We start from the raw sequence: 27,165 nt of genomic DNA on the forward strand, positions 1-27,165 counted from the left end.
CCTTCATTTCAATACAACAGCAAATGTGATGTCACACTATCTAGTGGATAAGAATGTAGCAGACAAAATATAAGCACTGCCAGACTGCGCTGTATGCAAGTTTGTTTACACCCCTGAGCGGGAAAGTGTATAACAGGCTACGTGCACTGCTGCCATCAACCCTGTTAGTGTTGAATTCAATCTTCTGTGACTTTTTTAATTGGACCGGTAAAATGTTTTATGTAAATGGTCATTTATGTTTTATTTAATCAGGTTTTAAATTTATCCACCATTAAATACATCCACTCATCTATGTTAATAAGGCAGACTTCGCAGTTAATTGTTTTAATAAACTTAAATTCATTGCTAGAGGAAATACATCTGGCACCGCTGTTTCAATGATACTTTCACGATTGCTAGCAAAGCAGTAAAGTAGAAATGGTTTTCTTTGTGATGAATTTTGTTCACCAAGAGTTTTGTGAAGCAGTTGTTTTGAGTTTCGTGTATTCGATTGCGTTTAATTGTGCTATACTTCGAAGAACACAAGTAAGTAAATACAGTGAATGTGTTTTCCCCAGGAAATTTTCGTGTTTTACCCACGAAATACATGTTTTAAATTTTCGTATTCATAATATATGAATGTATGTGTAAACTAATGATGATGATTTTATGATATTAAAAAAAGAAGAAGAACACAAAATTACTTACCCTTTGTAGAACCTTAATACTTATAAGAGTTTAGCACACCGTTTGTTTGTGTGCCTGCGTGTGTATGTGTGGTTGCATGGTTTGTTCACTTTACAATTACATTGTTCTACGTTAAGAATACACTTCCGCGTGCGGTTCGCTTAGTTTGTCGCGTCTCGTTACCATTTGAACTATAATCTCAAGAACGGTTTATTATTTTTTTAATTATAATTATTCCATAGCATTAGGTTCTAATCACTTTTGTCTTCTGTTTGTTTAGTTGTTAAGATCAATTCAATCAGCAATATGGTGTTAATAATAATCACACATTCTTAAGGTTCAGTAATCTCCGGTAAGTTTGTTTTACTTTTATTCGATTATATTACACCTAGAAGTAGCTTCACTGTGAGAAAAATAAAGCCATGGTTTCGTGCTTATTCTCAATTTGTTATTCACTTTTTGTGTGTTAATGTATATGCGTGTGTTGCGTGTGTGTCGGTGTGTTTGTCTCGCATGTGCAATTTGTTGAATTTCTCTAATTCTAAAATAAACAGAAAGCTCGTAAAAAATAAGAAGAATGGAACAACATCCAAAAACCTGCGCAGGTTAATGCTGAGCTGCTGACTGTAATCACCGGTAAGTGTGTGTGTGTGTGTGCATGTGTGGGTGTTTGTGTAATTCAAAGGTGCTTTTTCTTTACGGAATTTATTCCCTATTTGCTACAGATAATCGGAACAATTGAATCGATACTTCTCGGCCAACTTCTACTCAATACAGTCCTGTGTGTATAGTTTTCCCTATTGTTTCCTAATCATATCGCTTTGAAAGCTACTGTTTTCTTCTTTCAAGTTTTGCTCATTCCGCAATATATAAATCCTTTTTTTGTTTTCAAATGTTTATAGAAAAATAAACTGACTCCATCATCTTAGTTGTCGAATATATTTCGCTGATGCATTCTTGATTTTTGATGCCATCAATTATAAATATATAAGTACGTGTGTTCGTCTGTGTTAGTGTGTTCGCTTGGCTCTGTGAACGGATTCAATAAAGCTTTCTAAAAGAAAAAAAAAGTGTGTCTAAAAGCCCTAAGCTGCCTTGGCGCACGTGTGTATCTATCTGAAAATGGACAATGCTCGTTTCTTGCTTTTTCATATCATTTCAGTTGCTCTCTATATGTCTGATGTACTCTCTCATGTGTGCGGTTTTATGGGACATAGCGAAACGATGGTCAAACCATACACTCATTTGGAACTTGCAGCGGGGAATGGTGTGTTTGAGTGCGTGTGTGCGTGCGCGCGCGTGTGTGTGTGTTTTTTTGTGAGTGAGTGATGGACGCAAAAAGTAGCAATAGCTTCGAAAAATAATGGTCAACACTTTAGAGCAAGAAACAGCATGTTAACTTGTGTAGAGAGTGCAGAAAATGTTTGCAGGTTCGCTTACGTAGACGGACTTTAGAAGGTGGCATAAATTCTGAGATAGATTCCAGATTTGCATGGAAAGAAACGTCAACTTACTAATTGAGAATAAACTAAACACACTACAATTTACTTTACGATACACATCTAAGAGGGTAAGTTTTCATAATGCATTTAAGAATTATTATTAAATGTTCATATATTTTCTGTTCAAAACTGATCAACGAGTAGTAAAGGCTTAAAAACATAACGTGTTATACCTGATCCAAAGTTTGTAAACATTGTAAACTGCCCATGAAAGCATAACAGTCACATCTGTGCTTGATTTCCTATCCTAATGGGACAGTTATACGTTTATGGGTAGTAAAGTAAAATACAAATAAGCAATAATTTTAACTATTATTTGAATAATTATGTTTGGTAACGTAGGTGTCACTCCAAACAACTTCCATTCCAATTTCAATTGAATTTCCAAAATCCATTCCTCTACCTAGTAGTAGTTCGTTAGTTTTCCAGTTCTCGTATCGTGAGCAATGCACACTTATAGCGAATTTGTTTATTATTCAGTTCCAACCTGGATCGGGTATCAAGATCGACTCTGGTTGCTTCCTGACAAACGTCAGTTTGATCGTTTGTTTTTAAAACCTACCTCAGGTTAAGGTTCGCACTGACAAAAAGTTCGGTTTCGCACTGGGTTGGAACTGGTTCCAACCCCGATAATAAACAAATTCGCAATTAGAAATAACTAATTTTACACGCGACGGATTCCATCTTTGACATAAAGGATCAGACGTAAACAAATATTCCATGTAAAATTAAGTGCTCCGAGACTGAAAAGTTCGTTACTGGACGAAAACAACTTTTGATTTAGTTGAGTTTCGCGTCTGCTATGACTCAATTTTATGTCAAAATTGACGTTCGTATGTGTCAGTCTCAGCACACCTAAATTTGCATGATTTTTTTTTTTCTAAAGACGTTTTGTAAACAAACCTTGTAAGGCCATTTTCTCGTGAACCAAAGTCTGCAAAGGCAAACCAACATAATGAACAGGTAGGGAAAATTCTCCTCTACCCGATTGTGGTTTAGGTTTGCGAATGAAGGTTGCGGTTCGCGAGAAAATGGCCTTACAAGGTTTGTTTACGAAATGAAGTTAAGGCCATTTCAATTGTTGGTCTTGAATTGTCAAATTTACGTTAACGCAACGCAAACGGATCTAATGTGGGTGGCCCTTAAGTGTGTGGGATCATCACCATCACTCTATTTTATGGGAAAATACTACCAGCACCGGGAACCTTGACTAAGAAGCCCGCATTATTGCCTAAGGATATGGTTCACGGAAGCCTTATTTCAGGCACACAACTGAGGATCTACAAGACGCCGACGTAAGCAGCTCAAAATGTTAGAGTACGGCGGAACAAAAGTTCGACCTTAGTTGAAAAAAAATTATTGTCGCAAGAGTTGGAAACCGAAATAACTCACTCACGAAAATCGATTTTACTCTCGTTCTGTACGTTAAACATCATTTCGCATCTAGTGCGCATTATAGCGCATAATTCAAAGAATGCAGCGCACTTGATGCGAAGCTATGTTTAACGTACAGAACGAGAGTAAAATCGATTTTCGCGAGTGGGTTATTTCGGATTCCAACTCTAGCGACATTATAACGTTTCAAAATACCAAGCACTTACACGGCCAATGAGAACGACCCAAATTTGAGATTAGTTTACTCATAGATCGCAAAAAGTGCAGAAACTATGCGATGTGTAAACTTGCCTCATATTTTTCCAAGGCTTGTCCAGAAAAAAAATCCCGAATATGGGAAAAGTAAAGGTTGCAACCAGGGCTGGCAAATGTCATGTTCAATGAAAGATTTCACGCGATATTTACAGAGATGCTGCTGTCACTATCATTGGATGAGAAAATCAAAATCTCATCGAATTTGTTGTCATGACAGAACGTGACAGTGTTGTGATCATCGTAATTAGTAGCTCATGTAATGCTATTAAAGTTACTTGTACCGAGGAAATCTTAATAATATATTCACACTACCGATTACATGCGGTTGTTTGCTTAAATTTATCTAAGGCTCTGAACCATTTGGTGGATTATTTTAACTTTTGGTTAAAATTTGACAGATGGAAAATTATCGATTAACCCTGGTTATTTCTGACAGACAAGAAGTTAAATTTTGACAACCGTGGCTCGAAAACCGGTCGATCGACAGCACAGGGATTTTCGAACATAGAAAATAACTTTCGAAATGTCACTTTTAACCACGAGTTAAATTTAACTCGGCAAATGATTTACAGCCTAAATCAGTTAGAAATGCACAGCAAAAAATAAATTTTAATATTACATCCAAGAGGATGCACTTCAATCATGTCGAAAATCTCATGTAATTTTTATGGCCACAAAAATAAACAAATGCACTAAAAGCAGCGTAATGTCAGTTCATGCACTGTATTAATGATAATTTTGTTCTTTTGGAAAGTAATATTACACCATATTTTTGACACGATTGCAGTGCATCCACTTTGATGCGATATCAAAATTATTTTTTTGCTGTGTGTTGATATCAAAACCGTATAAGAATTATTCGCATGAAAGCTAATGATAGGTAGTTTCGTCTTGTGATAGTGAGAGGACCTGTTTTCTCATCGTCACATGACGGTCGTGATATTTACCAGCTCTGGTTACAACCATTGGATTCACTTAGTCTATTGGCACTAAATACTCCTAGACTGAGTAACATTTCCGTCAATTTTCTTCATTTTCCAGCAGATTTTTTAGGTTTTCCGCAGGAAAACATGTGGAAAATTTACTCATCGCTGAGTTCCTGCACTTTTTGCGTTTATGAGTAAACTAAACCCAAATTTGGGTCGTTCTCATTGGCCATTCAAGTAAATTGAAAATCATATAGTTTTGCTAGAGTTCCAAGAATTTTTCTAAAGTTCGTAGAACTTACCAGCAGGCTTGCTTCCACTCACTTGCTACAAAAAATTGTTTTCCGGAATTATGAAATTATTAGATATTATAATGATAGTTAGTAGTTGTAAGTCACAAGATAAGGTTGTAAACTAGGTGTTTGACACATAAAACCTGTCATTATTGCTTTCAGTGCGTCGCAATCAGCGATTTTACGATTCGTGAGCGCTCACTCTGAGTGAACGCTCACGAGTCATAAATTCGCTGATTGTGACGCACTGAAAGTGAAACTGACAGGTTATATGTGTCAAATACATGCCTTCCAACCTTCTATTGTTTCTGACAAGTATAAACTTTCATAATAGCATCCAATCAATGATGCCATAATTCCGAAAAAAAATTTTTATAGCGAAGTGAGTGGAAGTAACCCTGCTTACCAGGAGGAAGCTCGCAAAACGTCCCTAAAATTTTACAGGGAATTTACTTAAAGTTCGTAGAACTTCTCTAAAGATCGCAGTATTTCCCAGAAGTTTGAAAAACTTCTCGACGGCTTGAAAGTTTGCAGAATTTGCCAAAAGTTTGTAGAACTTCCCTGAAGTTGAATGAACTTCTATGAAGGTTGTTGAACTTCCTCTGTTTCTCTGAAGTTTGTAAGAATTTTCAGTGCTTCCCAGAACTTTATTGAAGTTCATAAAAATGTCCATGACTTCGGAGATCTCCATTGAAGTTGGTAGAAATTTATATGTGTTCTAAGAAGTTCTCTAAATTTCGCAGAATTTCCTTAAATTGCACGAAAATATCCCGAAGTTCGCAGAACGCCCCTAAAGTTTGCAGAACGTTACTGATGTTCAGAGAATTTCTTTTGGTTTAAAGAAATTGCCGAAAAAATGTAGAATGTCAATAAAGTTTGAAGCAGTTTCCTAGATTTCTCAGAATCTCTTTGAAATTGGATTTTGCATAACTTCCCTACATAGCTTTCCGGATGTTTGCTAAATGTTCCTAAAGCATGCATATTTTTCCTGAAGTTCGCAATACTTTCCTTACATTTGAAAATCTTAACTGAAGTTCATAGGCTGAAGTTTGCAGAAACGCCTTTTAAGTTTGCACAACTTTCCTAAAATTCATTGCAGTTCCCTGAAGTTGGCTAAACTTTTCTATAGTTCCCAGTACTTCCTTGGGAGTCCCAGAACTTTCCTGAATGCTTGCTTAGAAAAAAAACATGGGAACTGTATTGAAGCTCTGGTACTTAATACAAAGGTGACACACAACTTCTTTTTCTTCTTCTTCTTCTTCGCATTTCAAGCTTATTGCTTATCGCATATTAGATTATTGCGTGCAATCAACTTAGTGTTCTAGATGCATTTCCACAGTTATTAATTGAGAGCTATCGATACCTGTACCACCGACAAACCTGTACCATTTTTGCATTAGTATGATTGTGTGGCAAGTACAATCATACTCTATGTCCAGGGAAGTCGAGAAATTTTCCAACCCGAAAAAATCCTAGACCGGCCCATGAATCGAACCCACCTACTCGGAAAACCATTGCACAGTGGTCCAGGATTGGAATTTAGTAAGACAAAAGTCCATAGTACTTTTGTTTTAGGATTTAGGAAGACACCAATTCAGTGGTTTTTTTTTCTTAAAATTATCCTTCTTTTGGTGCCTTCAAACATTAGGGTGATCCTTTAATTTTTTGAAATCCAAAAATTAACTTTCTTATTTAAAAAAAAATAAAGACACGCATTATTCAAAGAAGTTAATTGAATTAATTTCAAGCAACTTTGTTGAAAAAAGTTTTTTTGTATCTCTTACCGTTTTCATTTTAGAGATTTTTTTCTGAACTGCGTTAGGGTGCACCCAAAAAAATCAGTTTTTCAGCTCTAACTTTTTTATTTCTAATTTTTCGTAAAAACTGTTTCCTTAAAACTTAAAAAGTACCAAAATTGATGAAATTTTGGGTATGGATTCCATTTTTAATGCAGATTACGAATATGCATTTACCTCAATACCCTTAAAGAACCCAATTGGCGATATCTGTCGAGGCGATTCATTGGTACAGATGATAAGTCCGGTTCAGAAACAAGGTTCAATTGTTGGCCGATGATAAAATGTCCGGGTGTCAAAGCCTCGCAGGAATCAACTGAGCTTGAAAGCGCACACAAAGGTCGTGAGTTCAAGCATGCTTCAATCTGGGTTAAGACAGTGGTCAACTCTTTGAAACTCAAAACGTTGGTTCCCAGTACAACGCGCAAGTGTTTTTTCATGCTTTTTACTGCTCCTTCCCAAATACCGCCCATGTGGGGGGCTGACGGTGTGATGAAATTCCACTGTACTCCCAAACTGCTCACGTATTGGTCTACTTCGGTGTTGAATGTAGCTGACGCCAAAAGCTCCTTTAGCTGGCGATCGGCACCAACAAAATTTGTGCCATTATCAGACCACAGTTGACTGGGCAAACCACGACGAGCGCAAAAACGTTTCAAAGCTGATATGAAAGTTTTTGATGATAGATCGGTAGCCGCCTCCAAGTGCACAGCTTTTGTTGCAAGGCACACAAAAACTGCTATGTAGCATTTAACGGTTTTCACAGATCGCAGTAGGCTGGCCTTTATTGTGACAGGCCCAGCATAGAGTCGGTGTATAATGAGTCACGCCAAGAGTGAAGCCAAGTCTACCTATTGAACTGTCAAACCGGCTACCTATCGTGCAAAGTAAACAAACATTACGATGCTATGAATGATCCACGAAAGGTATTGCAATAAAATATAAAATAAAATTGAAGAAATGATCATAAACACGCAGTGAGCATTAAATTGTCATGGGATACGTTTGCTAATGATCAGTAATGAGAATTTCTACTATTGTTTGATAAGATAATTTGACAAAATCACTGATATAATGATTCACTACAGCCGCAATTTTTTGTTCTAGCTAGAAGTCATTTGAAGTTGATGTAGAAGTCCTCTGTTGCCAAGTGAAAAGAAAGGGAATCCTTCGAAAACCGTGATGCGAGTTCAACTGTTTTTCTCTTGGCGTGACTCATTATACACCGACTCTAGCCCAGCATAGTCCACGCCAACGTTTTCAAATGTTCGACTGGTAACAGTTCGCACCGCAGGCAAACGCTTCTGATTGTAAATTAACAGGGACTGATGGTTGAGCCTCGAGTTGAGCAGCGTTTGCATTCTCGTCCAACAGCCGGGAATCATTTGCTGACCACTTCCGAAGATGAAAACCTGCTTCCGATGTAATTCGAACGATGTCTTTCTTCAACGTGAGTGCGTCTTCCAATGTTGCAGCGCCAGAGAGGAAATCATCAACATAAAAGTTTTTCAGCACTCGATCAGCTGCTACTGGAAACTGCGCACGGGAATCACGGGCAGCTTGTCGTAAGGATTCGATAGCCAGAAATGGCGCACATGAAGTCCCGTACGTAACTGTCAGCAACCGGTAATGTTCAATGGGTTTATCGGCTTCCGCTCTCCATACAGTACGCAAGTAATCAACATCGTCTCTGTGTATCCATATCTGTCGATACATTTTTTCCGCATCCGCAATAAAGGCGAAAGCGTAGCTACGAAAACGGGTGAGGACGACAGGCAAGTCCTCGGTGACCTTCGGTCCAGTCAACAGTTTCTCGTTCAAAGAAATTCCGGATGACGATTGACACGAGCCGTCAAACACGACTCGCAATTTGGTTGTGACACTGTCTTGCCGCATGACACCGTGATGTGGAAGGTAGAAACTTTTCTCCGGCGAAACGTTAACCTCGTCGTCTGGAATCCTCTCCATGTGACCACGATTAAGGTACTCGGTCATGAACTCACCGTACATCTGTTTGAAGCCTGGATCTCGAACGAATCTCCTTTCCATCGCCTTCAACCGCTGGACTGCTGCTGGCATCGATTCACCTAATGCAGGTTTGCTTTCGTCGAACGGTAAACGCACTGTAAATCTACCAGTTTCATCACGTCGATGCGTAGTATTAAAGAAATCCACTGCTTGCTGCTCCTCCTGTGTCAAAGGTTTCGGTCTGTTGACCTCTTCAACTTCCCAAAATTTCCGGAGAACCTTGTCGATGTCCATGTCCATGCTGAGACTGATGATGGCCGTGTTGCAATTCACCTCGCTGGCGTCGAAAACTTGACCGGCAACAATCCATCCAAAAGTTGAGTTGATCGCCACTGGAAGTCCCGATCCATCTTTTACCTTGCCATCTTCCAAAATAGCCAAGAAAACATCAGCTCCAAGAATAATATCGATTCTGCCGGGCTTGTCAAAATGTGGGTCCGCTAGCTGCAATGTTTCCAAACATTTTAGCCGTTCAGGATCCAATCGCTGGTTTGGTACGATCCGCGGGAACTTGGACAGCACATAAGCCTTGACGTTGACCACCGAATTGTAGCAAAAGCGAGAAGAAATTTCGAGGTCGACAACTCCTCTGGTGGTTTCCGATGAGCAGCTTGCGATTCCGGTGACAATCAGATTAGCGTTGCTTCGCTGCAATCCGAGATTGGTCACGCAATTCTCCGTGATAAGTGATGCTTGTGAACCGCTATCAATCATCACTCGTACTTCCTGGCACTGACCATCAATTTGCTTCACTCGTACTAATGCTGTTGGTAGTAGGCCGATGACAACTGATGGTTTGGTCTCAGACAATTGAAACATAGTTTCGCCTGCTGCACTCGTTCGCGCCTTTCGTTGACAGAAGATTCCTTGAAGACGGTGCACTCATAAATCCAATTTTTTCCAACAATTCAATCACAGGGTTAGACAAAGTTATAATGGAGCGCATGCATGTGATTTTGATTATCGTGAACAGCCGTAAGCAAATCAATTACAAAGCATACCATTCTTACGCAGAAGAAACTCGTAGGCTATATGTTATTAAATATGGATGGTATCCGCTGGCACCAACGGTCCATAAATTATTGATTCATGGACCTACACTGATCAAGCACATCATACTACCAATTGACGAGTGCACGGATGGATTTGAGTTCACTCACTCGACAAAAAGTGACACAACAGCGGGGCCCTGTTTACTAAAAATGAACATATATGTGTTCATTTTTAGTAAACAGGGCCCCGCTGTTGTGTCACTTTTTGTCGAGTGAGTGTACTCAAATCCATCCGTGCACTCGTCAATTGGCATGTGCAGCGAAGAAGCGCAGGAAACGCGTAATAAGTCGATTAGGAAATTTCGAGAATTTCAAGCACGAAAGTTCAATAGGCTTGTTAATATTGAAGGTGTATTTTTGAGGTTGCTTTTGACATCTCACCCCCTGATTTCCCTTAGAAATAGAGCTTCACCAAATCAATCTACTTTAGAATTACCAGATAATGCGAAATATCTGCTGGTGAATTAGATTAGTATTATTTTTAATTTTCATTAAATAAATTGATTAATTAATAAGGAATAATAACACTTAGATAAGAAACAAAAACATAACATACATAAACTCGAACGAATACTGAACACGACGTACTCAAATGATGGTCTCCTTTCTAACCTACTTGACAACTTTCTATATTACAAGAAGCTAACATTTTATTGACCGGTCATTTCATAACCTTTTCTTGACTGTTTCCTGTTAATTTACAATTTTACATAAAAAGGTATTAGAAAAACTTTTGCAGTTTAGCAAGACACACGTTTTTCTTTTAAAATATCGTTTCCTCTATTTTAGAAAGATTTATTACCAAATTTATTTGCAAAAGTGAGTGAACTTAAATAAGTTTAACTTAAGATAAAGAAAAAAAGTATCTCCAGTTTTCTCATATAATATACACTAAAGTATGCCCTTTCAAAATATGGCTAAAAAATGTCTGTACGTCTGCCCCATTTTGAGTGGTTGACATTTGAAAAGGGCCTATTTTGTATAGAAAATCTTCAATATATTTTGATAGTCGAGAAATACAGATTTTATTTCTTGAGCAAAGTTGTGTATTTTGACGAGTTCTAAAAGTTTTTAGGAAACAGTTTTTACGAAAAATATGAAATAAAAAAATAAGAGCTGAAAAACTGATTTTTTTGGGTGCACAAACTTCACTGAAGACACCAAACGCCTAAATCCTAAAACAAAAGTACTATGGACTTTTGTCTTGCTAAATTCCAATCCTGAACCACTGTGCATTGTCTCTGACTCAGCCTGTGTGTTGAGAGCATTGGAAGCATCCAAAATCCGTCACCCGTGCGTACAAGTAATTAGGACAGTGGTCGACCGGAACACAACCTTGTAGTCACTGTGGAATCAGAAGAAACAAGCAAGCGGACAGACTGGCAGCTTTAGACAGAGAGTCTGCCCTCACAACAAGAGAAATCCCTGCAGCTAATTTCAAGACATGGGTCAGACGTGTAGTTTGGAGTGCATGGGGGGCTGAACGGCAGGAGGATAGAAGCTCCTTCCTACGAAAAACTAAAGGAGAAACTGGCGAATAGGAGTGTGTCAGTGACATCAAGCTAGCCCACAACAAACCAACAAACTTCCACATTCCCTGTGATATTTGTGCAGTACATCTATCAGTTGAGCACTTATTATGAACCTGCCCGAATTATCAGCAATACAGACAGATTCAAGGCTTAGTTTGCAGTCTACAAGACGCTCTTTGTAACGAGCCAAATAGAGAGGAGGCTCTACTGGCTTTCGTGAAGGATTCCGGAATCTACAATCAAATCTGATGGACATCATGCTACAATGCCACGTTTTAACCAAGGCACATGATAGCAGACCCACCCAATGAACCTGGACAATGAACAAAACATAAATTAATCACGACACCTTGAAGAAGAACCTCGCTACGACACCGGACGACGACTAAGGAACTATCAATACTTGATATTTTGTTAATTTGTTACAATGTTATTACAGGTATACCTCGATATAACGTAACTGTCCCTTTAGGCTGTCATCGTCCATTTCTCACAAATATCAACTCAATCCTCGACTCAATCATACAAACGAACATTACCAATAGATGGAGGATTGTCTCATCTATCAGATGGTGTTTTTACTCTGTGAGAAAACGAGGCATACCTGTATGTCAATTTGTTACAATGTTATAACCAACACTAGGGGGAGGGGGCACTCATTTGAAGCCCTCTCCTCTTTTAAAGAGGTGAACCAGCCTCTATAAAAATGCAAAAAAAAAATGGTAATGGAGATAAACATATAAATCCGGCGATTTACGTTCCTTTTCGTTGATCCCCTCCTAAGCTGTAGCCCGTAGCCTCGCGTATGCCGCGAGTATTCGCCCCCCCCTCCAGCTGAATTTAGTTTTAAGAAACAATGTAATACGCAAAATAAAATGAATTACGGCTCCGCAAAGCAACAGCAATTGAGAAATTTAAAGCTAAGGTATAAGATGTGCATTATGCCCCTCCTTCCCCAGGTAGTATTTGTCATCCTGGCGGTAGAAAGCTTAATTCAATGAATTAAATAATGAACTTTACCGAAACGTTAGTTTTACGTTCTAAATAGTTGTTGTGTGTATGTGTTATCATTGACATGCTTTCACAAAGTAGGTATTAATCAGGTAAGTAGTTCATATTTTACAAATTTCGTTACGTTGCTCAAAGCAAGCCCGATTGTCGATTTAGTTTTTTTTTAATTTTTTGTATGTATTTCATAACCGTCAATAAAGGAAACAAAAAGAAGCTATGCTTCTAAACGATTAAAATTTCATTGTGTTCTACACAGTCCGATCAGAGAAGGAAATGTATGCCTTCATGTGACAAACAACTCCTAAAAAACACAATGTATTAAAGTCACTATGTGTGTTGCACCTAAGGCAAATTTGAATAAAGCTAAATTATGTTGATTCGAGTTCTTCTCTTAGTCTCTGGGACTTTGTTCACACTTAAATAATGGTAACCTGTTAACATTCAGAAATTCGTAAGCGGTATCCGTAGTTAGTAGTTTGTAATGTAATACTTAATTTGAAGGCAAACATGATTTCTTTTTCATGGTTTATAGGTTCGTTCTTTTGTAGCAATCGGCATCCAGTGCTGTGCGGTTGCAGTACAGATAGAAGACATGGACTAGAGCAAGAGAGCTAAAACTCAACTAATACGGTATTTAATGACTAAAACAATGATTGGACTCCCAGATTGCACATCGGTTCCATTTGGTCAAAACAGTTGAAAACGAAAATCTCATGGAACTGATCTGCTACTTACTAAGAGTCAGTGGTGGATGATTTGAAGCACGAAACAGAACAAACTATTTGCTTATAGTGACGAACTGCTTGATTACAACTGTGCTGTGTAAGCTATTTACTAGTGTTAAAGTTTATTGCAGTATTGGTTTAGAATTAGACTAATTGAGTTAGGTGTCTCCGTGTGAGTGTTACTCATTTTGTGTGATAGTTGTTGCTTTTGGGTTATAGTTATTCTTGGATGTGTTTTGGTAAGTATTTCACTCTTGTTCTGCTCTAAATTAAGGTTTTTACTCTTCCTGTTGTCGTTCTAAGGTTAGCTAAGTAGTTTTTGTTTGTTCTAGACTAGGTAAAATTAATTGATAAATTCTTAAATTAGCGCAACTCGAACAAATATCAGGTAAACTTCTACAGCACGTCAACGGTCGGGCGGGATTCTATGGGATCGTAAAACTTTACTCGCCTAGAAACGGGAAATTCAATGACATAAAAAACATTATACTTGAAAACTCTAATGTTCGCTAGCGATAAAAAAGCGATAACGTAGGTACAGGAGCAAGCCGAAAAGGGTTCTTACCTGGTACTGTTCTTCTGTTTCGATGAGTCCCTTCACTGCCACTACTTGATACTGGGGAGCCCTCATGGCTGCCGAGTTTTTCCGAATCAATCGAAGCGAATCCTGCGAAGAACCAAGCGCGGCAACCTGTCGAGGGCCATGGCTTGGATCCAGCACCAACAGAGAAAGTCCTGAGGTACGTTGTTCGATACCAATGATCGTTCTCGAGTGGCCTAAAATCAAATTTTGACCAAGCATTACTAACAATTGGTCAATGAAGTAACCTAGTCAACACAACTACCTTGATGCTGCAAATACAACGGCGGCGTGTGGATCCTTGGCTCTTCGAAATAACGCAAAACCCAATTGAATAACTCCGGATGGCGCCCGTCGGGCGAGGTTGGTCGATGGAAGTCTACCAACTCGCAACGGATCCGAAGCCACGATAGGACGGTAACGATTTCTGTGGCACCAATCCATTTCCGAGTGTTGTACAGCTTGCAGCCCAACTGTTCCGAGCCCTGGATGTCGAATCCCTGCGCCCAGGCTGCTTCAACCATACGCTGCAGCCGCGAGATGCTCGGCATAGCCGTGCGTGCTGGACCGTGTGATCCCCACGCCGAATACAATGCTTCGTTGTAAGCGGTGTTCTGTTTGAAACGAATATTCAAAATGTGGTTCATTATTAGTGCATACCTATCATAATTGAAAACTCACCTGTAACAGCGACGAAAGCATCATTTGCAGATTCCTATAGCCACAGCCCCATCCCTTATCTCCGTAGCTGGAAGCATAATGGTCAACGCTCGAGCAAACGTACGTCTTCAGCACATTCGGCGAAGACGATGACAACGAGAGCACACGCGGCGAAACCGATTTCGTGCAGGACGACCCGTCATCAACTCCGTGCGATTCGGCCGCTCGCAGTCCCACTTGCCGTTCGTAGTAATCCGCTACGCTCATCTCACCGGCGTACACTGCCCTCTGCATGGCGGCCGCCGATTGCTCCCGAAAGTTGCCCTGATCGTCCATGCCGTACTGCGCGCGAAGCATCTCGAACTCCCTTTGCTCGCGTAATTTTTGTGCTTGTTTCTCCAGGTCCGGTTCCTTCGAGCTCGGATTCTGTGGACTCTTGGTAAAGTGTTTTTCGATGTGAATTTCCATATCGGCTGTTTTCATGTGGTCGAACGAAATACCGCAAACAGGACAGAGACTTCCGGTGAGGCTTCCGTTCACAGTTGCGGCAGCCGGAGTCCCACCATTCGGACGATCTGCTTTGGCCGGACTCAGGATATCGCGATGTTCTATGTTTACGTGCAGTTCCAGATCCGATCCGGATTCGAATGTTCGCGCACAAATAGGACACTGTAGCGCGCTTAGTGTATCTACGTGAGAATTTCCGCTGGCTCCATTGTTTACGCTTGGGCTCAGCGGATCGAAGTGCGATCGATTTATATGCTCTTCCAGAACTGTTGGGTTCTCGGTCGTGTAGGGACATAACAAACATTGCAGCGGACTGGGTTTCGTAGTGGTAGTTGCGATAGGTTTGTGTGATTTGAGCTTGAGTCCTAATTGCGATCGAAGCGGAGATCCTTGGCCACCTGCACCTGTCCCGTTGGCACTGGTAGTGCCACTAGCGCCAGCAACGACTCCACTGGTACAACCTGCACCACCACCATTCATAACTGCCTCCTTGCCGTCGTTCACCATATCACAGCTTTTGTTGCTTGTACTAGTTATCGTCACCTCAGGATGCTGCTGATGATTGTTCAACAGGTGCTGTTGATTGACCTTACTGCTAGCACCTGACAAATGGTTATTGCTACTACTACTGGCACTCATACTACCGTTACTAATTCCATTCTGTTGACTATCGATACTGGACTTGCTACTAGTGCTTGTCGCCGAAGTGCTCATCGAAGAACTGATTTTGCTATAACTACTGGTACCGTTGAGCAGCTGCTGTCCGTAGGAGCTTGTAATTGCAGAGGAACTGCTCTGAACTGCACCATTGCTCATGCTTGCTTTGTTGTTGGTATTTGAAACCGGTGTAAGAAGCTCGGATGTTATCGATGGAGATAGTCCACGGCAGTCAGAGATGGAATCAGAATCGCCGTCAATGCTGTAAAGAATCTACCGATTAAACTTCATAAAGGATACATTCTACGTGACGTTACAACGGTTTTCGCCTGTATTTTGACTGTAACTGACAAAAAAATATATATGAAAAGTAACTCCTGGATATTATTGCAGAAAGTGCGTTGAATTTCCTATAAGAATTTATCTAGAGATTCTGATTCGAGTACCTCAAAACGTTTTGGTGAGTAGTTGTGTAGTGTAGCTGAGTTGTCCACCAAATCATTTTGAGCAACTCAAACCATAAACTCTTGGTCAGTTATTATAGGAAATTTATCACAATTTCCAAATCTGCAATAATATTTGATGGTTACTTTTATTCGTTTTCAGTTACAGACGAAAAATCAGTCAACAACGTCGAACATCCTGGTAGAATGTGTCAAAGGTATCTCTTTCAAGACCTACCTAGGCGTCTGATCGTCAATGAAGCTCATCAGCTCATTCTCCGGTGTTAAATAATCCAAATGGGCCTGATTTACGTGCAGTAGCAACTCGGCCGCAGGTACTCCACTGAGCCCACAGAATGGACATTGAGCACTGCCCTCCACATGGCACTGGCGGGTGTGTTCTCGCATGGCATCATCCGATAGGCCCGACATGCCACAGATTTCGCACGAGTGCTCCTGCAGATGAATGCCGTTTACTGCAGCTGCTCCCGCAGCCGCCGGCATCGGCGATCCTCCAGACACTTCCTTGTTGATACTGTCCTTACTACTACCATGGTTAGACATTTCGTCTGGAAATAAAATCGAAAAATACTTTACTACCCCCATAACACAATTTCATATCAAAAGAACAACATTGAAAGCACCGCAATGGTATGACCCTGCCACGCCACTTGGCCCTCCTATTATGAAGACCCTATAGCACTTTTTAGGTTAATCAATAAAATAAAATGCACAACATATCTCACCGAAATGGCATATATGTGTGTGTCCCGGCTGCTGGCTGGTCGCGGTATGCTCGCAAACTTCGGAAAGCATGCTATAACATCAGCAGCCTCAGCAGCAGCAGTATAGCAGTGGCGAGTGTGTAGTATTGAGAAAGAGAGAACATAAAACACAGCCCGTGAAATGTGCTCCCGAGTGAGGAAAACTGATCGCAAAGGTGTCGCACACGCCGCACTGAAAGTGAAATGCTGAAGTCCATAGGCGACCTACGGATCCTTCGCAGACTACGAGCTATGCTACGAGGCTGGCGACGTGAGGCCATGAATGGAGTAGAGTGGAGACGACTTCTTCGGACAACAGAGGACAGAGGACATAGCCTGATTGGTATGGTATTGTATAGTATCACCATAGAGGTAACTCTAAGACTAGAAGGTCCCGAAATAACATGCTCAACTTTTTGGCTCAGCTCTGGTACTCTCTTCGGTCCCAAGCTAATCGATTCACCCCTCGAAAGATAGGAAAAACCAATAACCCCTCATTTTATCTGTCAAACTTTCATAGCGAATCAAAACAAACATTGCGTAGTACTAGAATTTCGGCTAGAATAGGGTACGTTAATCGTTTGCTTGGGACCAATAGGCTACTAAAGTGGTGAGCCAATTTAAAATCGTTAGTTTCGTATTGATTGTTGGTATCACCGTTCCATCTTAGCATTCCTTTTGGTATCACTATTGGCATGACTGGAGTCCAAATCCAGAATACTCCGGGCAACACATCTAGCAACAACCGAGGACAACCCCAAATAACTCAATAGGCACGTCTAAATAGTGCCTCTATGCTCTCGAGCAAAAACCAAATGATCCAATATGCAATTTTACTCGGCTCCGTAGTTTTTTTTTTAAATATGAGGCTTACCGTGTGAAGTGCCATAACTTCACGCGTCACCTAGCTCCGTGCATTTTTTCAATAATAGACCACTTTGTCAAGCAGTTTTGGTGTGACTTTCTACCAGCGATTTCACAAAACTGGAACAACTAATTTCTATTTTTTATAAAACGCACAAATATTGGCCACTTTTATCGTGGTTCTAGAAGAAAAAATCTCAAAATAATGTTTTATTACAAACTTCGAGTAAACGTGATTATAACTGCTCGAATGAAGTGGTTAATTTGTAGTGTATTGTGATATTTTCTAAATTTATACTTTTCTCATACAATAGACTAACCAAAAATATAAGAGATGAACTAGCCTATGGCTAAAAATCTCTATAATAAAGAAAAAAAAAACAAAAATACCTATCGAAATTTCTTTTTTTTTGGGTATCAAGCTGGAGCTACGTGACAGCTTAGTTTTCAAGACTTGACCCATTTGAATAATTTTTGCTTCTATCTTTGACAATACAGCAGAAGGACTAGCCTATGTTGGCCGCTTGAACACTGGATTCCGTATGTATTGTTTCAAGATAGTTATAGAAAAAATACTGTGACGTGTGCGCGTAGATACATCCGCGTAGTAAACCGATTGAATAAGTAAATCCGTTCGAACGAAATATCTAAATTATGTAAGTTACGAAAACCGCGCGAATTCCGAAAGCCGTGCGAGACAACCGAAGCGAGAAAAAAGGCTTATTATCATTTAAAGAGTGCCACCAAAATAAATGTGATAGCCTATGTTGGCAAGTTGATTAATTTTGGTTTCCTCCCTAGATATTCCACTTATTTACTACTGAGCTTTGTATCAAATTAGTTAATTTAAAGAACGTATCAATCATTTCAAGATTTCGCGACCGCACCGAACAAATTCTATACAACATAAGCTCAAAAGCGTTTGACAAGCTCTACCGAATTGCGTATCACTTCTGCGTGAGCTCCGTAGACGTAGGCGCGTTGAATCCGACAGTCGGCAAAGGTTTAACCTGTACCAACACCGCTTAAGGAACGACCTCGAGTTAGTAAAACCGTTTAGAGCTAAACATCTAAATTACGTAAGATACGAAAATCGCGCAAATTGTGAACTCCACGCGAAACCACCGTAGAGAAAAAACTGCTTATTATCACTTAAAGAGTGCCACCAAAATAAATGTGATAGCCTATGTTGGCAAGTTGATTAATTTTGGTTTCCTCCCTAAATATTCTACTAGGTCCGATCATTTTCGGTATAAATTTTTTTTTTTTTTTTAATTTTTCACTGATTTGTAAACTTTTACCGAACAGTTCCGTAGTTCAAAAATTACCAAATTACGGAGTCCGGGTTTAGTGGATATACATAGAAATTAACTTTCACCCAACATTTATTCATACTTGCTCATTTCAAATTAATTTTCAGGATTTTTAGAATAAATAATGTTAAATTATGATCTATTCCAGGCCTACTCTTAAGTTCTCAGAATGATGTAAGAACTAGGTGATTAATTATAGCTTCCAATATTATTTTTGATATCACTGAACTCTCCTGTTTTGTTAGAACAATAATGTTTACCTAATGTTACCCATACATATAGGGGGTTATTCCGAGAGTCGAAGTGATTTTTGTCACTATCGAAGTTAGAAAAGTCACGTCGTGGTGTCGTGACTCTCTATGCAAATCAAATGGAGAGTCACGTTACCACGTGGGTTATTCTGCGTGAGCTGTAAATTTGTCATTCAAACACCAAATTGGTATACCAAATGTTGAAACTTTTTGACAGGACACAGAAAATACACAGGACATGTACTTCCAAATTGATCGAATTTAATCAAATCGATTGTCGAGTGCGCGGAATTACTACACGTGTGGAATACCCCACGTTAACGGTACGGAGTTTCCCAAATAGAAACTACCATGCTGATGTTTTGGTAAACATTCATAAATGCAAATCATGCATATTATAATTAATTTACGTTACATGTAGGTATGTGAAACGCTGATAGTATTTATTTTATTTTAAAGTTACAAAAAATAACATGGTTATGCTTGTGATTTTGTAGAAAATGTACATCCATATAAACGAAGCCTGGCTGATTGGTGACTGTAAAAAGATACATTTTTTATTTAGTTTGAAATCGATTGCATATCACACACGAAAATTTAAACAAATGGCAACACTGCATGCCTCACAGCATGCGCGAAGGTGCTTTGTGAGTTAGTCGATCTAAATGACGTACGTTCTCCCTCCTCTTGGGTAGGGGAAGAATATTGACAAAGTGAAATGAAAATCAGTTGTTCAACAATACTCGTCATCAATTCATCGTCATCAATATTACCTCTTCAATCATATTGTCAGTATTTCAATTTACTGTCAATATATTGACCCGTGTAACGAACGCTTTAGCGTATTGTCATTAATGTTGTCAATGTTTATGTATTGATAATATTGTAAGGAAATTGACAATACAATGTTTGTCAATATATTGACATGTGTAATGGGCGCTTTATGCTTCGCTAGCTGCACGTTGGCGAACGCTGTACTAATGTATGCACAAAGCTTCTTCATGTATATTCTCGAACATGTCGACAGTGAGCATGCATAAGGGCGAATACGCGATGATCGATTCTCTTCATCGATTTTCTATTTGCATTGCTACAGCTAAGCGAAACAATTTTCTAGAATTTGTTCAATGCATAGTAGTAACAGGTTGTATTGGTTATCAAAAGCAACAGCAAACGCACCGAGAAACGTTAAATCTAGCGTGTTATTAACAAAAGAGAAAATCGACGAAGAGAATCGATCATCGCGTATAGGCCCTTATGCATGCTCACTGTCGATGTGTGCTTGTGTGATGAGATATCTAGATTCAAAGTATTTTTTTTTAATTCGAACAACTACCTGTTATCTTGCATTGTCGATTATTGCAACAGCATTTGCACGGGTCCTGGGAATTGCTTTTTCTTGGTTTGAGGAAACTGTTTCTGCACTGTTATAACCGAGTCAGAGGTCAGCAAAAGTCGATGGAATACGTCCTCGATTTTTGCAAGACGACTGAATTGTCGAGGATGGTACTCCCGATATGTTCTGATGGATTTGTTTCGTCGCTCTTGCGCCTCTTCGGATAATAAACCAATCGGAATATCACAATGGCTTATGATTGTCGGGCCATGCACCAAGACCCTGTGTACCGTAGGTGACAAAGTGTAAACACTATAATAATGGACAAACAACCTTCTAGTCTCTTCTGCGTAGGTTTCGAACGCCTTTACTTCGATTTCATGCTTGCTAGATACCGCACACAGAATTGTAACAAATCAACGAAGGATATCCTTCTCAATTCCTGCCGTTCCCAGACAACCAGAAGTCGTATAACAATGTACAGAGAGTATCGTAAATTGCTACAGTTTAAGTCAAAATCGCATATAAGAATGGCATACCTTGCATTATATTTAAGTTAAATCGTATAGAATGCAAATTTCCGACCTATATGCGATGACTTCCCTAATAAAAAAATAACCATAAACGAACGATAACCCAAATCATTGAACTATTCCACAAATGGTTTGGATGATACCCAGAACACGTCGTTAAGCAAATTAACCATACAATTTTTATTAGGGTTATTTTTCCGTCGTACTGTATCACAAATTAAATCGGATTACATCGTAAGACTTTTCAAAATGAATTTGTTATTACAGATTAAATCGTATATGATGTTAAATCAACTCGTTTAAAATTAAATTAAAATATGCACGTATATGGCCTCCACTTTTGTACGTATAAGCCATTTATTTGCATTCTATACGAATTGTTTGTTTGTATATATGTTTGTATATCACGAAAACAATTCTGAATATACGTGCATTCTGGTTGTCTGGGTTGTTTCTGGATTCTGAAATAATCATCTGGCGGTGTTGCCATCATTACTATTACCTGATGAAATGAAAATGTATTCGTAATGTAAGGTAACAAGACGATAAAATGAAATTACCTCCAGATGGTAACGGTTCACTTATTCTCAGTCCTATTTTCTTGAACTCTTCTTTTATTGTAAGATCATTTTCGCACAAAAAATCGCAAAGCATCGTCAGCAGTAAATCATTCGATCTCTGGTTTGGCACTTGATTATTCTTTGGCTATCTTCACAAAAAGATTTTTTGGTCTTGCACCTACATTTTTCTTTGGACTATCGTCCTGAACTTTGAAGTGGGAATCCAGTCATTTTGTATATTTTTGGAAAAACAAACGCTTGTTGCGACAGGGCTTGGCATAACGTGAATCAAAGTCTGCTTTTAGAAATCTAAGCGATTTGTGAAAGGACTGTTCAAAGGATTCACTTTCGGGACAAATAATTTTCTTTTTCACATGCGATGCCAGATCAACGAGCGATATTTTTTGGAAAATAATGTCACGATTTCCCGAACACTCACGCTGCATACTTTTATTTTCAATAATGAAATAAATACCTTCTGAACAATTAAAAATCGAGGGGGACGACTCTATCTACGATGTAGAAAAGATTGTGTTTTGCTGTGGCTAGCTGCACACACGCTGAGTAGATAGAAGGAAGATTTATGTCTATTTTGAAGATTTCCTGCAAAAAAATAAAGCACGATGCAAGTAGATGCGAGAAATTAAAGATGATTTTTCGAAGATTAATTCGCTAGTGTGAGATTTTTTGAGCATCTATAATTGAGATTTAGATGTGTCGCCCCCCTCGTTAAAAATAACCTTCCTTCTGCCATAATTATCAGTTATATACTTCAAAATAACACAAACTATAATCCACCGGAAGAGTCAACATTACTTCGAAATAACAGAGCTTCCGTTTTCGTAATTACATTTTCAGTTGGTCAATCAGTAAGTAGTACATGTGTATTCTCATTTCAACATTAGATCAGTGCACGAAGATTTGCTGCACTTTTCTCTCATCCGTAAATGTTGACAGTTTCGGCTTCCATTCGTTGCCATCTCTTTTACTCAGAGAAAAAAAAATTTGGAGCTAAAAAGCGAGGTTAGGGACGGTGCACTGCTCTATCAACTATCATCATCGACTTTTGTCACACACACACATGTTCTAGAATGAACATGAACATGAAGAAACTTTGTGCATACATTAGTACAGCGTTCGTCAACGTGCAGCTAGCGAAGCATAAGAGACATATTGCATCGTTTCTATCGCATGCAGCCAGCAAGCCGTGCGTTGGCGAACGCTGCTGGAATAAACATTGTAGTCTATGGATTCAGATATCTCAAATATATAAAATTATATGTCCGGCAAACTTTCACCTTTGATTGACGATAAATGGTACATTTCAGAAAGTAAATGACTTTTTGCTAAAACTTGCTACTTTTCGAGAAACCGGATTATGAAGATCATGGTAATTTTCACTATTTTGGCTAATATTTCGCTTGTATGGACCCAAAACATTGGGAACTCTTCCTTAAAACTTGCAAATTATCCGACTTAAAAGATGCACGGCGTAAAAAATGAAGGATTTGTCGTTTGTATGGAAAATAGTACAAAAAACGTAAATTTCAGTTAAATTTTACAATATTCACTATATATTTGTTGTTTGAAGACCTAAAACTTTGAGTTCTTCGGCAATTTTTATATTTTTTAATGTTCTACAACTTTGTTGAAGACACAAAACCTCTAGCATGTGAAATAAGAAAGTTAGTATCGCAGCACCATCTATGCGGATAAAATTTGAACTAATTTCCATTACCAGATGAAGGCGCATGTTAAACCGAGAAACTTTGCTAAAGACACCATTTCAATATAATGCAAACCCAATGCGCTAGAGGTTTTGTCTTGCTAATTTCGGTTCCTGGCCCAGTGTGCAATGTTATCGGCGTTATCAACGAGATGTTCAATGGAAGCTTCGATCTCACCCGGAAACTTTTTGGAATTATGTGAATGAGCAAAGAAAGGAGTCTCGCCTTCCATCAACTATGGTACTGAACGGCGAAGTAGCTTCATCCCCTCAGGACATTTGACGTCTGTTCTCAACCAAGTTTGCGAGTGTATTATCGGATGAGAACCTACCTAACGAGCACATTTCTCTATAGCAGCCAGTAATGTTCCAATGTTTGGTCAATCTTTGACAGTTATCAACATCGATCTCGCTATGATAACTAGGGCGGGTTCGCAACTGAAGTCTTCATTTAAGCCTGGACCTCACGGAGTTTCTTCCATCTTTCTCAAGCAACACATCGATAGCCTGGTGGCTCCTCTCTGCCTTCTGTTCGAAATGTCCCTCTCCAGTGGGGTGTTTTCTTCCTGCTGGAAATCAGCTGAGATGTTTCCAGTGCATAAGAAGGGATGCAAAAGAAACATCGACAACTATCGCGGCATCACATCGTTGTGTGCCATATCTAAACTGTTCGAGTTGGTCGTTATGGAACCATTAGCCTCCTGCTTCAAGCAGCACTTGAGCGAAGACCAGCATGATTTCATGGCAGAGCGGTCGACTACTTCCAACCTTCTGTGTCACAACTCATACATTACGAAGAGTATGACAGACCATATGCAAACAGATGTCATCTACACTGACCTATCAGCCGCCTTCGACAAGTTGGACCATCCTATAGCGATCGTCAAACTGGATTGGCTCGGTATAAACGGCAGTCTCCTACGATGGTTCGCATCCTATCTATCTGATCGTCAGTTGGAAGTTGCAGTTGACGACTGCCGATCTCCTTCGTTCCCTGCCACTTCGGGTATTCAGCAAGGTAGCCACCTCGGCCCGTTGATATTTCTTGTGTATTTCAATGACGTCAATTTCGTCCTCGACGGTCCACGACTGTCGTTCGCAGCCGACATGAAAATCTATCTCCGAATCCGAGCCATCGCTGACTGCCACCTTCTCCAAGTCCAACTCAACGCTTTTGCTAATTGGTGCCAACTGAACCGCATGGTTGTAAATCCAACAAAATGTTTAGTAATCACGTTCTCACGAAAGAAACATCCAATTACATTCAGTTATATCCTAGAAGGCGTGACGTACATCGTGTGAATCGCATTAAGGATCTGGGAGTCATCTTATAGCGAATTCGTTTAATATCGGGGTTGGAACCAGTTCCAACCCAGTGCGAAACCGAACTTTTTGTCAGTGCGAACCTCAACCTGAGCTAGGTTTTAAAAACAAACGAGCAAACTGACGTTTGTCAGAAAACAAGCAGACCCAATCTTGATACCCGATCCAGGTTGGAACTGAATAATAAACGAATTCACTATTAGATTGTCAACTCACATACAGCCAGCATATCTCGTACGTGATCGACAAGGCATCCAGAACGCTCCGCTCCACATTCAGGATGGCTTAAATTTTCACGAACATCTACTGTTTGAAGTCGCTTTACTACTCCCTCGTCCGGTCGGTGTTAGAATACTGCTGCCCTGTATGGAATCCTAATTGTACCAAAACAGTGTACAAAGAGTATAGTCTATTCAACGACGATTCATCTGGTTTGCCCTTCGACGTTTGCCTTGGAGGGATCCTCATCGCCTTCCAAGCTACGAAAGTCGGTGCCAGTTAATTCACCTGGATCCTTTCTGGAGTCGAAGAGATACGACAAGGGCTCTGTTTGTGACAGACATTCTACAGGGCACAATCGATTCGAAATCCACGTTAACGTTCAACCACGAGCACTCCGTAACAACGCAATTCGATACCTTTTCGTCATACAAACTATAGTTCGTATGGTGCTATCAATGGGCTACAAAGGGTTTTTCAATCGTGTTGCTTCCTTATTTGATTTTCTCTTGGCACGCGAGACGCTGCGTCAGAGATTCCGTGATATATTTTTAAGAACTAGGAATTAAGTTGGACTTCACGGCCTTTGCAGCTTGTTACTTCTTGACTATATTGTGTTTCCTAGTAGCTACGAATATCAAGTTAAAAAAACTCACCAGCTGCAATTCTATTTTTTTTTTGCTTTACATCCGAACGCGACCCGAAACTACCGCCACTGCCAGCAGCGTGTCTGCCATCGATGAAGACTGTGCAAGACATGAGACATGAGGTATTCAGCAAAAAGTTCAAAAATTCATCCGAAAAGCTGACGAATAATGTTTCTTGTATTTTTACCTTAAATCTAATTTAAAAAAAAAATACAAAATGATACACTTAGCGTTTTTATTTCCTCTTGGATAAATGACCCATTTCGTACGACCAAATCCTAAATGGAACAGACTATAAATAATCCATTTAGTTGCCGAATGGAAAAGAATTTGTACCACCAAGGTTATGTAAAATTGACAAAATTCTGAATAGTACTGTTATAGGTACTAAACATGTTAAATTTCTCATGCAGCACGTGGGACATCCATGCGAAGCTCCACGGGCATTAGCAATCGCAGGCAGAAGGCAGAAAGCTGAATCCCGCATACACTCGTATGGTGTGCGCCACGAGTAAAGAACCTTCACCATCATTCGTGGAGAAACTTCAAAAAGTGTATTGATTTATGCTTGTTGGATAGCAGCGCGGAGGCCTCCTATGCTGCCATGCCATTAGAATGGTAGTACATATACCACACATAGAAAATGATAATGCTAATCGCAGCCCAATGGATCGAGGAATGATTGCGCCTCGTGTGTGGGTCGTCACCGCCCTCACGCCACTGCCACTGTCCTCCTCTGACGTAGATGATAAGATGATATAGATTTTCAGGTTCCTGCAGCCCACTGTTTTCACGTTCGAATCGAATGAATTACGGCCTGCATTGCAAAAAATATTGCTGCCGAAGAGGAAAGCAGCGCTTCGTGCAGATCTTTCTATAAGCATAGAGGAATTGTTTATCGATTGAATCAGGATTGGTTCACACGAAAAAAAAAGCAAGGAAGTGGTCTTTCGCTGCGCCGCTCATGAATTGGTACCTGAGTTCGATTTTTTCACTGGGGAAAAGTCAATAATCCTTCTTACCTCACCGCACTTGACTGCAGGTCACTGGTTCAGGGTTGGTTTTCAGTACGACGACAACAGACCAATGGTCCAGGAACGGTAATAGCTCATTTAAAAGGCTATATGTTATTTCCAATCAATTGACCACGAGGAACCTTCGTTATCCGTCTAATTTTATTGCTACACTGCTATCCGGTGCTCTTTTCAATCCACTGAAGAACCAGTTCAAGGAACTCTTCTTATATCACAACACACATGCACAACTATGTATATTTGACCTCTTCCCCTGCGCTATTTTCCGATCCTTTTTCACACTCGATCTACTCGAGTGTGGTTCCTGATTTTCACCATTCGGAAAAGCGAAAATTCCAATTCCACTCGCTTCTTAAACAATTTTGTCAGATAAGTGCTGCTTAGTATTACGCCACCATCACACCACACACCATCAATTCCTGTCAAATGTAAGGTAACGCGATAGAGATCCTTTCCTTCCTGGATGTGTTCGGTATCGATGAGCGGAAAGAACTGAAAAGTCTGTATCACTTTGCTCTCCCCACGGTCGGTCGTCGCGTGTGATGCTAGATGCCATGGATGAATATG

At 39.8% G+C, this 27,165-nt stretch overlaps 2 protein-coding genes across 3 annotated transcripts; both read right to left on the bottom strand.

The window, feature by feature from the left end:
- Positions 1-8,449: 8,449 nt before the first annotated feature.
- Positions 8,450-9,575, bottom strand: LOC135710964 (uncharacterized). The gene is made up of 2 exons (XM_065233697.1): positions 8,588-9,575; positions 8,450-8,523 (listed from the first exon to the last, which is right to left on the bottom strand). The coding sequence occupies exons 1-2, from the start codon at positions 9,573-9,575 to the stop codon at positions 8,450-8,452; spliced, it is 1,062 nt and encodes a 353-aa protein (XP_065089769.1).
- Positions 9,576-13,417: 3,842 nt separating this feature from the next.
- LOC135711081 (zinc finger-containing ubiquitin peptidase 1-like) lies at positions 13,418-27,165 on the bottom strand. Of its 2 annotated transcripts, none has more exons than XM_065233832.1 (6): positions 26,587-27,165; positions 16,267-16,597; positions 14,443-15,847; positions 14,027-14,375; positions 13,747-13,958; positions 13,418-13,632 (listed from the first exon to the last, which is right to left on the bottom strand). In XM_065233832.1, the coding sequence occupies exons 2-6, from the start codon at positions 16,590-16,592 to the stop codon at positions 13,588-13,590; spliced, it is 2,337 nt and encodes a 778-aa protein (XP_065089904.1). In that variant the 5' UTR covers positions 16,593-16,597; positions 26,587-27,165; the 3' UTR covers positions 13,418-13,587. The 2 variants fall into 2 exon arrangements, with proteins under 2 accessions (XP_065089904.1, XP_065089897.1); XM_065233825.1 differs by lacking the exon at positions 26,587-27,165 and adding an exon at positions 16,775-16,894.

This window comes from Ochlerotatus camptorhynchus, unplaced genomic scaffold, assembly GCF_037179485.1.
Source record: "Ochlerotatus camptorhynchus isolate MF236.1 unplaced genomic scaffold, CSIRO-AGI_Acam_v1.1 ptg000037l, whole genome shotgun sequence".
Taxonomy (NCBI): Eukaryota; Metazoa; Arthropoda; class Insecta; order Diptera; family Culicidae; genus Ochlerotatus; species Ochlerotatus camptorhynchus.